The sequence below is a fragment of the Callithrix jacchus genome, chromosome 10 (assembly GCF_049354715.1).
Source record: "Callithrix jacchus isolate 240 chromosome 10, calJac240_pri, whole genome shotgun sequence".
In the NCBI taxonomy this organism is placed as follows: domain Eukaryota; kingdom Metazoa; phylum Chordata; class Mammalia; order Primates; family Cebidae; genus Callithrix; species Callithrix jacchus.
In genome coordinates, this window is record NC_133511.1 from 121,697,035 (window position 1) to 121,712,084 (window position 15,050).

General features: G+C 54.8%; 1 protein-coding gene and 1 long non-coding RNA gene across 51 annotated transcripts in view; one reads left to right on the plus strand and one right to left on the minus strand.

Annotated features, from left to right (window-relative positions):
• The window catches only part of NRXN2 (neurexin 2), a 115,084-nt gene that overhangs the window by 20,117 nt on the left and 79,917 nt on the right, over positions 1-15,050 (minus strand). For all 50 annotated transcript variants that reach the window (XM_078341314.1, XM_054241030.2, XM_035263154.3 and 47 more), the window contains 2 exons: positions 8,818-8,999; positions 3,793-3,964 (listed from right to left, as the gene is read on the minus strand). In XM_078341314.1, coding sequence (XP_078197440.1) covers positions 3,793-3,964; positions 8,818-8,999 — 354 coding nt within the window. The remainder of the gene's footprint in view (positions 1-3,792; positions 3,965-8,817; positions 9,000-15,050) is intronic.
• Positions 3,752-5,236, plus strand: LOC144578176 (uncharacterized). The gene is made up of 2 exons (XR_013523476.1): positions 3,752-4,111; positions 5,038-5,236. It is a non-coding gene; the product is annotated as an uncharacterized LOC144578176 (long non-coding RNA).

Consider the following 15,050-nt stretch of genomic DNA (forward strand, 5'->3'; position numbering starts at 1 on the left):
ACAGTAGGTTTCTCAGGCGGCGAAGTCCAAAGGAGTTAGAAAAGTAATTATGCATTCCTCAGGAGACTCAGAGTAAGCAACAACATCCACAGAAAGAGGGGAAGGGAGGAAAAGAAACACTGGGCCCCTCTTCTCCCTTGACCCCCTCCCTAGGCTCCGGTCCAGAGCCAGCCCCACCCTGGGGGCAGGAGCAACCCAAAGCAAAAGAGATGAGCAAAGAAGAAAAGAAAAGGGACATAAAAGAAAAGAAGCTGGAAGGTCAAAGATCAGAGGTTAAACAGGTTTATCTGTGTTTAAGCTGCTGTGGCCCCCTTCCTTCCCCATCCCAAAGTTGGGGGGTGGGCGGGGGAGGGGCATTTAGCAGGTTTAAGTTGGGGGTGGGAGGCATCAGTGGCCCAGCTGGCTCCTGTGTTTAGAGGGCAGTTTAGAAGTAGGAGGGATGGGTTAAGAGGGGTTTATGCGGCATTTAGGGGGCCACCCAGAACCCTCACAGAACAGTGAGATCTAAACCTCTTCTCCAGGCCACCTCAACGCCCCTTGCCTTGGTGCTCCACTCCCAACTTCCCCTCAATTTCCACCTCACACCACACCCTTGACCCCACCACCACCTTCCCCCTTAAGCCCCTCCTGCTCCCAACTCCACCACTCACTCCCCGGAAAGGCCTCCTCGCCCTGGTGAGGGATCCCTTTCTACTGGGCAGCTGTGACAGGTGTGGTGCCTGGTGTGGGAGCTGGATCATCATCCAGCAGCCCCCTTATCACCTCCTCTTTGGCCCCTTACTCCTCTCCTGCAGACATTCCCAGCCCTCCTCTGCACCCTCCTCTGCCCCAAATTCACCTTGACCTTTTTCTGCTCAGAGCCCACTTTCCTCTCCTTGCTATCTCAGGACCTCATCTTGCTCACCCTGCCAGGCACTCAGCCTTTCTCCTCCAGGCTCCTCTCCACCAGTTCCAGCCCCCATCTCTTCTCCAAGCTTGGCTTCCCATCTGGATACCCACCTGGTTCCTCTCTCTGCTCACCAATCTCCAGCCGCTGGAGACTGGGAAGGAGAATATGTGTGAATGTGTGTGTGTGTGCACATGCCTGTGTGAAAAGGGATTTGTCAGTGCACCTGAGAGGATCTGTGGTTCTCTGTGAGCCGTGGGTGATCCCGGTCTGCAGCAGCGGAAAGGGAAGTGATTTCCTTTGAGAATCTGGCCACTTCTCCCATTTAAAACACTGACATACTATTCAGTGCACACTGGTGGGACCAGGAGGCTTTTCCTCTCACTGCACAGCTGTGCTCACCTTCCTGGAGACCTGGGCCTGGCCCTGCCTGTGTACACCTCCCATGAAGGTGCACTCAACCTGTTCATGTGGGTATGGATGGCACCTCCTTAGGTGCTTATAAGACAAGGAGACTGCTTTCCCTATAGATTCAGGACATTTGTGTTTAGTTAAAAACCGATTATTTAATCCTGGGTGTATGTCTCCAAGAGGAAGAGAAGAAAGTACATCTGCCTGGAGGGAGGTTGAGTATATAAAAATTCTAACAAAAGTCCTATTTACTGAGAGCCTCTGCCATGCCATGCCACTCTAATGTTTTCCTTAGATTATCTCATGGGAATCTCACAATATTGCTATGAGGTAGGTCTCATCACCTTTCAGAGGCTGAAACTAAGATTCAGAGAGGCTAGATGGCTTGTCCAAGATCACATGCTTGTCAGTGGGAGATCCAGGATTAAAATCCAGGTCCTGCTGATGCAGAATCCATGGACTGTGCCACTGTGCTCCCAAGGAGTCAGAGGGTCCCCCCTCTCTGGGCGCATGCATACTGCTGATCTGACCTAATGGTATTGCTCAGGATCTGCCCTCAGTACACACATTCCACCAGGCCCTCATGTTACTCCCCTGTACAGGCAAGAGGCACGCAGAAGCCTTTCCTCATCCCTAATCAGGGGTCCCTGAGGAGAGGAGAGCAGGCATAACTCCTCCACCCTGACTGCTGGCCTGCTGGGCTCCAAGGGGTGAAGCTCTAGATCCAAGTCCTGGCTTGACATGGTGAGGCTGTCATGCTTCCAAGCCCAGCCCTGTCCAGCACAGGCCGATGTCATCACTGCTACAAAGGTTGCCCCAGTGTGTGTGCATCGGAGAATGAGAGAAGTCTGCTGCCCACAGGGATCATGCCTACACAGTCCAAGCTGTCAGTGTTGGCTTGTTGGAGGATGAGGGGGGTAGGAGGAATTTAGTGTAGGAGGGTTGGTGTGTCTCGTGTGTCCCTACATGTACCTAGGGCCTTGATGTAGACCGGCATCCCTCTGCAGGGCTGTTTTTTCATGTGTCTGTCTGACCATACAAATGTCTGCAGTTGTCCATGTGTCTAGGGTTGACCTGTGTGTACATCAACCTGTGTATTTACTAGGGGGCCACATGGGCCTCTTTATCTCCAGGGACTTTACAGAAATGTCTGGGTACAAGCATGCATAATTGGTATCATAAGCCTGTACTGGCATCTTTACTCCATCATAGGTAAGCCCATGAGTGTTTACACACTGGCCTTTTGTCCCTGCCGCCCCCCCGCAGTTAGCATGGGGCAGCTTCTCTGCCTCTGCCCGGCTATCTCTCCGCCTGGGAGAGTGATGGAGATTGCAGATGCTCACTCTGCTTCTCAGTCAGGCCCTGTGTGACTGCAATGTCACTCAGCCCATATCTCAGCAACTTTGTGTTTCTGCAGTTCTCCCTGCAGCATTTCTGTTTCCCTTCCCTCTTTATCTCCCATGCTGGGGTTTTCCTCTGCTCCCTCCCAAGGCTCTGTCCACCTCTTCTCTCCCTGGGTCTGCATGTCAGCATCTCCATCTATCTCTCTGCATTTCTCCTCGCCTTTGCATATGGCTCAGCACTATTTCCACAGCTTCCCATTGCTCCCCCTCTGGTTTCCTCTTATTCTGAGACTCTGTCTCTGCCTCCCTCAAAATCTTTCAGGGTTTCTGCCTCCTCATTTCTTCCATGCCCTCATCTCCATCCCTCTCCTGTGCTCCTCAGACCTTGGTTTGTCCTTGGCCACCACAGCTGTCACCCTGTTGAACTGTTTGTGTTCTCAAGGCTCCCTGCAAACAGGGACCGAGTCCCCAGGACCTAGCACAAGCCCTGCTGCCTAAGTACACTGTCAACGAAGGTTGTTGAATGCACGTGACCCTGTGTTTCATTTTTGTGGTCACTTGTCTCTCTCCCCCTTTCACCACGTCCCTCACTGTCTTGGACACTGGAGGTCCTTTTCTCTGAGTCCCCATGGCTACTTCTCTTCCTTCGATAGATCTCCTAATATGGATCTTTGACTTGCTCTTTATAAGGACCTTGGTTCTGCCCTTGGTAACAGCCCTGTCTCCTTGCCAAGACACGTTTTATGTTACTTCTGGATTTTCTTTCCTGTTTCTGCAACTGTCTCCCTCATTTCTAAACTCATCCTTTCTTCAATCGCATCAGACTCTCCTCAGCTTTACCCTCTCTCCTTTTCTTCCCCCTCCCCGAAAGTGGACCCGGGCCTTGCAGCCTTTTTGGTTCAGCCCTGCACCCTCCCCCATAGTTGGCTTAGGCCCACCACGACGGTCTCACTCCGCCCGGAAAATCCCTTAGCCACGCCCCTGCCCTAGTCCCGCCTTGCAAGCCTTGTCTCTCCAGTAGCCCCGCCCCACCCCACTACAAAAGCTTCTCCGCTTAGCCCCGCCCGAGCGCGGCTGCACTCTTATTAGAGGCTGCCACCCGCCCCGCCCCGCCCCGCCGCCGCCCCTCCTCCGCGGGCCCTTGCCGCTTACCTGCCGGGTACCGCTCGTTGACCGGCCAGCTGTCCACCTGCAGGGTGGCGTTGCCGCCGCTTCGAGTGAAGCGCACCACGTGGTATTTGCCATCGCTTACGATGGCGTTGGGCTCGTCGATGGTAATGTCGTCCGTGCCCACGTTAAAGATCACCCCCACGGTGCCCTGGTCCTGGGGACAGGGAGGTGGAGGTCAGCGACCGGAGGGAGCAACCATTCACCCCTTCTAGTGGCTACTCCTGTGGCCACCACCAGCCCAGCTCCGCAGCACTTTACAGCTTTACAAGGCACCTTTCCCAGGTCTCAACAGCTGGAGGAGGTGGGCAGGCTCACTCCCCTTCCCCACATGCCAGGGAGTAACCTGAGGCCAGAGGTGTGAGCCGGCCTGGGTCCTGAGGGCCTTCCACTAACCACACCTGTCTCCTGTCTTCTGGTTTGTCCCGGATATTCACAAATATTCGTAGAGGACCTACTCTGTGCAAGGGCCACTGGGCCCAGACAGGTGATTGGGCCAAGCTAGGGACCAGCTTGGGGCATGGAGAGCAGAGGCCTCCCTAAGGCACGACCAGCAGAGAAGTCCACAGAAGCCAGCCTCTGGCAGAGGAAGGTCTAACCCCCAGCCCCTCCCCACTCCCCAGCCTCCAACCTCTCCTCCCCAAGATGCTCTGTACCAAGCAGGCCCCCAGGGGGCTCCCACCCGAACCAGGGCATCAGAACTGCCTCTCCTGGCAGCCTTTCAGTCCCAAAGTAGGTCAGGCTCTGAGTGTGGGGGTGGCCCCTCTGCAGCCATGGGGGTGGGTGTAGGCGGTGTGGACTGTGTGTTTGGCAGGATGGATGCCCGAAGAGTTGAGGGACAAACTATGCTAGACTGACCAAGGAAAGTGGATCATGGGGGGGTGTCGGGGTAGGGGATGGAGCTAGGGACTGGGGAAGGACAGGCAGAGGACAGACAAGGACTGTGGCCCGGAGAAGGGGAGCAAAGACCCTAAGCAATCTCTGGGACCCAGGCCTAGGGATCACCCTGCAGAGACTACCCAGGATCAGCCCAGGAAGAGTTCTGCCTGTGGTGCTAGAGTGAGAGGGAGGTCTTCACCAAACCCCTAAATCATGCCAGGCTCTGTGTTGATACTGTGCATGCATGCTATCTTCTCCACACTAACCCACTGAGGAAGCTCATAGCTCCCTATTTCATCAAGAAAGAAACTGAGGCTCAGCATAGTTAAATAACATCTCAAAATCTTGCAGCTCATGAGAAGGAAACCCCAGATTTGAACCCCAGCTAGTCTGACTTCAAAGCCAGTGTTCTCTACCTTTGCCCACCAGTCTTGGAAGACCCTGACTCAAAGAGGTACGGGCACAGGATGATCCAAGAAGCTGATGAAGCCAACCTACCTCCAAGACCAAAGGAGTCTAACCAAGCCAATGAAGGCCCACTGGACGCTAAGCCTGAGCCCCTGTTTCATTTCTCTGGACCTCCTAGCACCACTCCTGAATGCGGCCTCAGCCCTCCTTCCACAGGGAACAGACACCCACATAGGTTCACTCAGGGCCCCTGGCTCACACACTGTCAGGCACCCAGCCCATCATAGAAACACATTCCACTCCTGCAGTCTTCTGAAAAGACTGCCCCAGTCTGGCCTGGGCATGAGGAACATTCAGCTGCCACCTCCTTCCTGCATCTAGCAGAGCCGAGAGTCTTGGTGGCATTGGGGGTGTCGGCAGTGGTGGCTCACAGATGGGGCAAGGGTTGGGGTTTGGCAGAGAGTTGGGGGATAAGGTTTGCAGCTCTGGCTCACTTTGAGACCTATGTCCTATCCCTTTCCACTTGTGGGGTCCGGCTGTCTCCTTCCCAGAACCTGGGAAAACCACATACACATATGCTTACGCACACACATACACACACACACATGCATTCATGCACACACACACACATTCATGCACACACACGCATTCATGCACACCCACACATACATTCATGCACACCCACACATGCATTCATGCACACACATGCATTCATGTACATACACACATATGCATTCATGCACACACATATGCATTCATGCACACAGTCATACATGCATTCAGCCTCTCTCCTCAGATGCAGTAAAGCAGGGAAACTGAGGCTGGGCTTGCCTAACAAAGAGTATTAGCAAGCCCCACCCATCCACCACCCACAGACTGACAACATCCCCAGGGAGACAGGCTGATCATCTGCTCCCCACACACGGGAAGGGAACAGTCGATCCTCCTCGGTACTATTGTTAGTAATAATATCACCCAGAATAGTATCAGCTCCCTGGATTCCTCTGAGGATTTCTCCCCACAGGCTCAGCCCAAGTGATGGCGGTCAAAGAGCACATGCAGTCTGGGAGCCAGGCTGGCAGAGGGCTGGCCGGGGACCTGGGAGGCAGGACACCTGGGTTTCCTAGGAGGCAGCCAAGCTCAGGGCCCTGCACTCCGGGGAAGAGGCAGCTCCCCAGAGCCTCTCCCAATGTGAAGTCAGTTGTCACTTCTGTTAAAGTCATTAATTCCTAATTCCCCAATTACCTCATTAGGCGGCGGTGGGGAGAACGCAGTCGCTCCTACAGCAAATAATTATGGGAGTCAAAATTAATTTGGCAAAGTGGAGCGACGCTTTATTAGAAACGTCAAATTGCTTTTCTCTTATTTTGCTGCCGCCTCCCCACTCTGAGAGCTGCTACTGACGCTGTGGTAGGAGCTGATGTGTCACCCAGGGAGGAAGGGCCTTGGGGGCTGCTCCCAAGGGGCCTCAGCCTGTCTGGTGCCCAACTCCCCTGTCAAGGCTGGCTCCTCTCATGGACCCCCACCCTTGCCAGGCCTCTTCATCCTCAGGCAGGCCCCCATCTTCCCTGCCCTCTGCAGTACCCAGCACCAGTACTTGTTCCTCTATAGCTTTTCACTAGGTGAGGCCTGTGCCCAACTGTTGGAAGGAAATCCCTTCTCCTCATGCCCTGGTCCCCTTGTCCTTTGTCCTCAGTACTGGAGGAACCCTATACCCTAACCTAACAGGCACAAAGGCACACAGTCCTGCCCAGGTAGCTGATGAGAGATGGTCAGGATACTAGCTAACACGGCATGCTCCCTACGTGCTTCACATACATGATCTTCTTCAACCTCCCAACATCTCTCTGTCCTCTTCCTATGGCACTCCACAGATGGGGGAACTGAGGGTCAGACAGCTCTGGTGACTTGCACAAAGACAGAGCAAGGAAGTGGCAAAGTTGGGATTCCAACCCAGACTATCTACTGCAAGCTATGCAGAGCCCCGCATGAGGGAGAAGAGCGAGGAGGAGCAGCCCTCACTCACAGAGGACACAGGGAAACCCAGTCACACCCCGCCACCCAGAAAGGCAACTGAAACAACTGCAAACACCACTCCACGGGGAAATACACATCTATAGATACACTCCATCAGAGATCACGAGACCCAGTCTCTGTCTTCATCCCCCACTGTCACCGCCGTCACTCCTGACACACATCACTGTGTATCCAGTCCCACACTGTCGTCTGCAGCTACACTGTCTCTCACACACCGGCTGCCTCTCACCATTCTAGATAACTGCCTGTCCCACTGACACTGGCACAGAACTTCCAGGCCTCTTCTTGGGCATGACTGCTGTTTGCTTGCTAGTACTCCTTCTGCACCCCTTCCTCATCCGCTGCCACTTCCACCCCAGCTCTGCTGTGCCCACAGGAAGTCTCCCCTCACACTCCTTCCTTCATACCCTAGTGATGGGCTGGGGTGGGGTGCAGACCTCAGAAGCTTAAAAGCTACTGTTTAATGAAGGCCAGTGACTGTGTTCCCAAGCAGATAAGAAGAGATCAGAGCCCACACAGCCTCTCCCCTGGCTTCCTCTCTCCCCTTCCAGCTAACTGCCCTCCTGAGATCCAGGGGCCCTCACCCAGAGCTTTCCAGCCCACAGAGCCTGGCCAGCCTGCCTGATCCCCACAGCACAGGGGTTCTGGCCAGGGTCGACATGTGAAATACAGGCAGGGAAACAAGGTGGCTGTTAGGGGCCAGAAACATACAGATAAAGACTGAGGGCAGAGGCTTGGGATCAAAGACTGTGGGGAGGGGTCAAGGGAGAGGGTGAGACTGGAAATGAAATGGAGCAATACCAGAGGTCATAGGGAAGGGTGTAGGATGGGGGCACAGATAGGAGAAAGAACAGGGAAAGAAAAGGGGCCACCTGCAGACTAGGGTTCCACAGGATGCAAAAAAGTGAGTCAAGAAGCTGCAGATATGGTAGGAGGCCCAGAGGTAGACCCTGGCAAGGAACCAAGGTCAAGGCGGGGAGCAGGCACAGACAAGGGGCTAAGGCCACAGGTGGAGCTGAGCAGAGAAAGGCAGAGCCAGGTGGGACCTGAGGTCAGGGTGGGGACATGGGGCTGGGCCAAGAACTCAGTGAGGAGTGAACCCAGCCAGAGAGACTGTAGGGGAGACAGGGTAAGCAGCTGCTGGGAGGGCAAAAGTTACAAAAGCGGAAGTCAAGGACAGCACAGAAGTGGGGCAAAATCTAGAAGCAAAATGAAGCTGCAAGGGTGGGCTGCCCTGGGGCAGGTAGGTAGGAAAGAGGGGCAGGAATAAGTGCAGAACACAGTGGGCTGGCCTAGCTGGTCTAGGAGTGAGCAGGCAGCAGCTCAGAGGAAGTCGCAAATGAGGGACATCTCCTAAGGCTGCGGGAGAATGGCCCAGAAGGCCCAAAGAGGCCCTTGACTGCGTTTAGGAAGGTCAGAAGACACAGGTGGTCTCAGGGAGTGGGGAGCTGGAGGTACTCGAATCAGATGGGAGGGTGGATCTGGGAGTCTCGGTGAATAAATGAGAGGAGGGAAGGGTCTCAGAAGGAAAACTTCTTAGCAGGAAGCTCCAGGGATGAGGGAACAGAGGTTCTGAGGGTTCCCCATGAGGGAAGACTTGAGGTGTTGATCCCACAGCAATGAGGGACTGAACTGATTTGGAAGCAGGATGCTTTGGGTTGAAGGGCTGGGGCCCAGGGTCCTTACGATGTGCAGCTGCAGGTAGTCTCCAAGGCCAGAGGCGCTGTCCACTCGCACCAGCACAGCGCTCCGCTGGTGGGTGCTGAAGCCCACAGCCAGGCGATCCATCCTCGTGCTGGGCCTGTCATTGGGGGGCCACGTGTAGGTGATGAGCGCTCCCCCCTTCCCAAAGATGTATGTGGTCCCGGCTGCAGAGAGAAAGAAAGGGAGACAAGGAGAAATGACATCAGGAGGATGAGGTCAGCAGGTCCTCGGCGTTGGGACCAGAGGGCCGGAACCCCAGGTATCACTTCAACTGTGATACCCACAGCAGCCACCAGCTCTGCAACCCCAGGGAGCAGTTGGCAGGCGGGTGCCTGAGTGAGAGCCTGTGCACGCGCACAGACAGATGTAGCTGCCTCATCAAGAATTCTAGCTTTAATTACAGCAAAACGGAGAGGTAATAGAGTGACACAGAGAGAGCCCGGAGAGAAGCTACAAGGAGACTGAGAAGACGAGAGTGCTGTGGGCAGGAAGGACCCAGAAGGCCTGGTCCTGACTGGCTCCACTTTTCCCATGCCTGGCAGAGATGACAGATCCAAGGTGTGTGCTTCTTTGGGGCCAGAGCTGAGCAGGCACCAAGGCACAAAGGAGCCCCAGGTGATGGTGGGAAGATGAGCAGAGCTGTGTGCAGCTCTGACTCATGGCCAGAGCTGGCGCCCTCCAACATCTCCCTGTCCTCATTCCTCTCCTGGCTTGCCCAGGACTCCTTGCTTCCACCCTCACCCAGGGGGCTGCCTGGGTCCCAAAGCAGAAAGGTGCTGGAGCCCTGCCCAGAAAGGAAGAGACAACCATGGGGTGGGGAAGGTGGGGGAAGGGGAGATTGACAGCCATAAGAGGAAGGAGGCAGAGAGACAGATGGACAGAGAAGGACAGAGAAGGGTGTAGGTGAGAGAAATGGGAGAGTGGGAGCCGGAGATAAAGGCTCTCTCTCCCAGCCCTCCCCCACCCCACCCTCTCTCCCCTTCTCCCTGTCTTCTTCACCAGCCGGCTGCTGGGGGCGGGTGTGAGGTCCCTAACGATCTCAGCCCCAAAATAAACCCCATTAGTCGCCATGTTCCCTCCTGTGGCTGACTGAGCTCCCTGGGGGTGGGGGTGGGGGGCTGGTCACCCAGTTTCCCGGAAAGGATCCTTGTCTGGGAGCCCTGGAGGACTAGTACTCCAGGGCCTGCAGAGAAGGGAAGGGAAGAGAACAATCTTGCATTCTTTAGAACATGTATGGAGCAGATGAGATTCATAAAATGCTTAATTAAATAATTAGCCACTAACGACTCCTCTCAAAGCACTTCTTGTGGGGAGAGGGGTTCAAGGGAGGACTTAGAGAAGGAGAGAGACAGATGAGACCTGAGGGCAAAAGCCTGGAGGGAGAGAAAAATGTCCGTCTGGGGGTAGGAGAACTCCGGTCAGGAACTGGGAACCTTTGTGAGCAGGAGGGCCTCCAGCACTTCTAAGGAGCAGACGTGCCAGCAGCCAAGGTAGCGGCCCAGTTGGTAACACTAGATCAGGTTCCTCAGTTACCTCGGGGTCTCTCAGCTCAGGGACTTGAACCCCCTTGTAGTTGGGGCAATCAGGGGTGAGGAGGCTCCATCCCAGGGATCTCCTAGGACCCCAAAGGAGAGGGGCTAAGTGCCTTGGGGGAAGCCACCATCTGCAGGCCCAGGGAGGGGCTGAGGAGAGAAGGGAAGACTGTTGCCTGCTTCCCAAAGAGGCAGTGAGGCCAGCAGGGGGTTAGGGGAGGCAGGAGCTGTGGGCCCCCTTGCTGTTCCCCAGAGCGCCCACCATCAACACCTTTCATCTCCCTGGAGTGAGGAGTGACCCCAGGAGGAAGGGCAGGAGGGAAAGAACCACCTGGATGTCTAATAACTGACATCTCATCCCTGCCTGTGGCCAGGAAAGCACCCTCAACAGACAGAGGGGGCTTGGCTCTGCCCTCTCCGGACCCAGGTGTCCTCTCTACCTGAGGACCCTGGAGGCACAGTGGTAAGCACTGAACTCTTGGGATGGGGCCCCAAACTGAGGGTGGAGAGTTGGCTGAGAGTGGGGTATGCAGTGAGCCCCACCCCCACCCTATGTGGTCACCTGCCTGGAAGGGCAGGGCCTGGAGGCGGGGAGCCCAGTAGGCCTCAGCCTTAACAGTCTCTCCACTGCAGCACTCCGGAAAATCGGCTGTTTCCATGGCAACCATAATACCCAGGGTCCTCCTCCCCCCCCACAAGCTGCATATCTGAATTTGGGGGGTGGGGTGGGCCGGGGGAGCAGAGATGCTGACCTTCCTCCACACATATTCCTACCCTCACCTCCCTGATCAGAGGCTGCAGCCTCTTCATTCCCGGGTTCCAAGGCCTCCCATTCAGAGAAGGCTTTATTGGGTTTCTTGGTCCCTCAGACTAGGGAAGGAAACCCAGTCTACCTGCAGGCGGCCTCTAAATCCCCGCCAGTCTAGGGGAAAAGAGGCCCTTTCTCTTCACTTTCCCACCCCTGATCCCAGACAGCAAACACATCACCATGTTCAGAACCCTGTCGGTGACCAGAGAGGACAGGAGAAAAAGCAGGCCTAATGCCCCATTGGGCAATGAGATAGGAGGGATCAGAGGCGGTGCCCAGCGCCCAAGCCCCAGGCCCCACACCCACACAGAGCCGGCGACGCACCCAGCTGCACACAAAGACCCAGCGTGGAGAGGCAGACCCCCGACAGGAAGCGAAGCAGCCAGGAAACATGGCGGTGAAGGCACAAAGACAGACCATAGAAGGCGGCCCCAGGGCAGGGGCTGGCCAGGCGCGGGGCGGGGGCTGGTCAGGCGCGGGACAGGGTGCACACAACCCCGCCAAGGCCCGCAGCACACAGCCCAGACTTCCCCTGGGATTTATCACCCAGCTGTTCTCACACTGCAGCCAGTTTATTAGGCTGGGCGGGCCTGTAAAGCCTAAGGGCGTTTATTACACTATGTGGGGACGGGGCGGAGGGACACTTCTTGGTCAGAAGAGGTGAAGGATGAATGGTTTATTGGACTGGGGCGGCAGTAATTACCCTGGGGAGACATTTCTCTCCCCAGCACGGCGGCTGCCTCCTGAGCGAAGAAGGCTGGTGTTCGGCAGGACGCGGAGCTGGGAGGCGGGGCTTCCGCCAGGCCCCTCCCCCGCCGCGCTCCGGAGGCGCCTCCAGCCTCTCACCCGGCAAGCTGTCACCGGCCCTTCCCACAGACTCCCCCAGGGAAGGCACAGCGCCTTCTAGGAGACACAGAGCCCAAAATAGGGCACCACAACTAGAACCTCTGACAGGCTCCAGAAAGGGTTTGAAAGGCAACAGGGGCCTAACCCGAGGCCCAAAAATGTTGGCCAAGGGTGGTTTACACCAATTGTTTTTGAACTCCCTAGGAAACCACTAGTGAGCTGAATTGTGCATAACATTTCAGAGAGTAGAAATGTTATGTACAACTCAGACCTGAAGCCTAAGGCAAAAGAGCCTCTGGCCAGACCCAAGACGCCACAGGCCCAGGTTGGCACCTTCTGCCCACACCCAATATAGGCTCCTCAATACCTCCTAGACCCAGAAATTCACTGTTCCAGTGAAACACTCTAAATGTCCAAGAATCTTTCATGCAGCCCCACACACACCTGCATTCTAGAAAAAATCAACCAACCATTAATAATGGTTAGCTAACCCAGATCCAAACAACATAATCATCTATGTAGAAAACCACCCATGCAACGATGCCCTGTGGTTAAAACTACATGTGCAGAACCTCTGCCGGCCTGTGTCCCTGCAGCCTCAGAAGCCATGAAAAAAACCTTCTGGAAGATCTAGAGTTGTGAGAGGATAAAACATCCTGCACAACCCAGAAAAGCCACGGCCCGAGTGCTCACAGCCCACACCAGCGCTTTCTACATGAACCTTTACATCCCACATGGGGAAGTCTCTACTGGTCCAGATCCCTGTGCTCAGCTGTCTCCTGATCAAGGATCCCAGAACATAGCCTCTCATTTCTTAACCCCCTGCTTGGCCATAGACCATAAAGTCAGAAATCCAAGTTAACACACCCTGTTCAGAATCAAAATAAATGCTAGCCCCCTTTATGAGCTGGAGTGAGAAATCTGGAACCCATGGAAGCTACTGACTCAGAACTTAGCAGAGATTGACCAATTCATTCCTAGCTCAAGAGTACCAGAAATGAACATGGGGGGTTGGGAGGAACCTCAAGGACTCTGAAACCAGAATTGGGGGTCCAGGGCCAGAAGAGTGTCACCCCTGGGCTCAGCACATTTTCAGGACCCAGGTGTGCCAGTCCTCCCATGCCCCAGACATATCAGGTACAAGAGTGGCAATGGGTGTCTGGCAGGTAGGGACATTATGTAACAGGAGGAGTTGGGGGATGGCAGGGTAAATGGGGGATGTATGAAGAGAAGAGGGGATCGAAGGCAAAGAGAAACACAACTCCAAGAGAAGGCAAGTGGAGAAGCTGGTGCAGAAAGGAGAAAGGCTGCCTCCCACTGGGGATGCTAGGGAGACACTGGGCAGAGAGGAAGCCTGGCCTGGAAAGGCCTCCTGAGCTGTCCTGGTCCTCTCTAGCCAAGTGTAGCGTCCAAGAAGAGCCTGTGTTTTCACCTCCCCCACCATGGTTAACGGTTAACGGGAGGTGACAGTTAACGGGTTAAAGGTTCAGCCAAGACAGGTGGCCTTGTCCCTTGGTCTTGTCACTTCCCCTCCTTTCCTTGGGTCCTCATCCTGCCTCTCAGCTGCCCCACCCTTCACAGGCTCCTCCCCCACACCTCTCACCCCCTTCCATCACCATCCAGGAGTACCCACCAGCCAGCTCCTCCTGCTTCCACTAGGCACTGGCCCTCTTTCTCCTCTGCATAGCAAAAGGGTAGCCATCTCTGAGGCGATCCCAAGGCCAACATTCTATACCCTGACCCCCATACTCTTCTGGCCACTTTCATTTCCTCTGTCCAGCTTTTGCTCCTTCACAGAATCTTCCTTGGGCACTCTGGCTCCCAGGCCCTCCTGCCAGTCTGCTCAGGGTCCCTCAGCCAGTTCCTCTCTCCTATACCTTTCTCTCCCACCCTCTTTTCATCCTGCAAAGCTCCCCAGTATCCCTGACTTCCTTTTCCTATCTCACCCCTTTATGCTTTGCCTTACTGCCCAGAAAGACCATGGCCTATCTGGGCACTTTTGGGATGACACTGGGCCTCAAAGGAGCCAGAAGAAGACAATGAAAGGGGAGGAAGTCAACAAAGAGCCAGAGAGTTCCTGGGGAGGGGGAGGGAGTTAAGATCCAGGAGCAAAGGGTTGGGTGGGGTCATGGAAGAAGAGAAGGAAACTGAAAAGTGATGCAGGAGAGGAGCCAGGTGGGACAGAGACAAGATGAGGCAAACTGTGTTGGGACAAGAGAATAAAAGAATGGAGGAGAGAGTTTGAAGGAACTCCTCCAGGAAAATTGGATAAATATAAAAGAGAAGCATGAAAAGGAAGACAAAGTTAAAGCAGGAGAAAAGGAAGAAGACCAGCAAATGAGCAGAAAGTTTGGAGGTGATACAGTGGCATGACTGGGAAGCAAAGATGGACTGGTATGGAGTAATAATGGGGAGGCAACCAGGGGCACAGATGGGAAGGGCGAAAATACAGGAATTGAAGATGATGGAGGAACAAAAACGGAGTAAAGAATGAGAGGTGATGGAGAGATAGAAACAGGAAGTGATGAGGGTACAAGGATAGGAAGGGAGAGAAGTGCAGAAATGAGAGACCACCTGGGTACAGAGTGAGAACTGATGAAGGCACAGCGATAAGAGGGAATGGGAGCATGGAGGTGTCAAAGAACCCCAATGGGAGGTGACGGACATGGAAGGTAAGGAGAGAGGGCACCGAGGTGAGAGTACAGGAATGGGATGGGATGGAGGCACAAAAATGGGAGGTGAGAGAGGCACAGAGATGGAGGTAATGGGGTTACTGTCAGAAAAGTAATGACAAGGTACAGAGATGGGAAGTGATGAGTAGACTAAAATGGGAGGTGAGGAGGTCCCTGGGATGCAAGTGACAGAAGATCTGAGGTGGAATGTGGAGGGACTGAGATGGAAAGTGATGGGGCTGACATAAGATGAAATAAAATGTGAAGAGGGCTGGATGTAGAAGGTAATGGGGAGGACAGAGTTTGGGAGTGATGGGGGCACAGAGTATGAAGGACAGAGATGGAAGGTGATGGGTA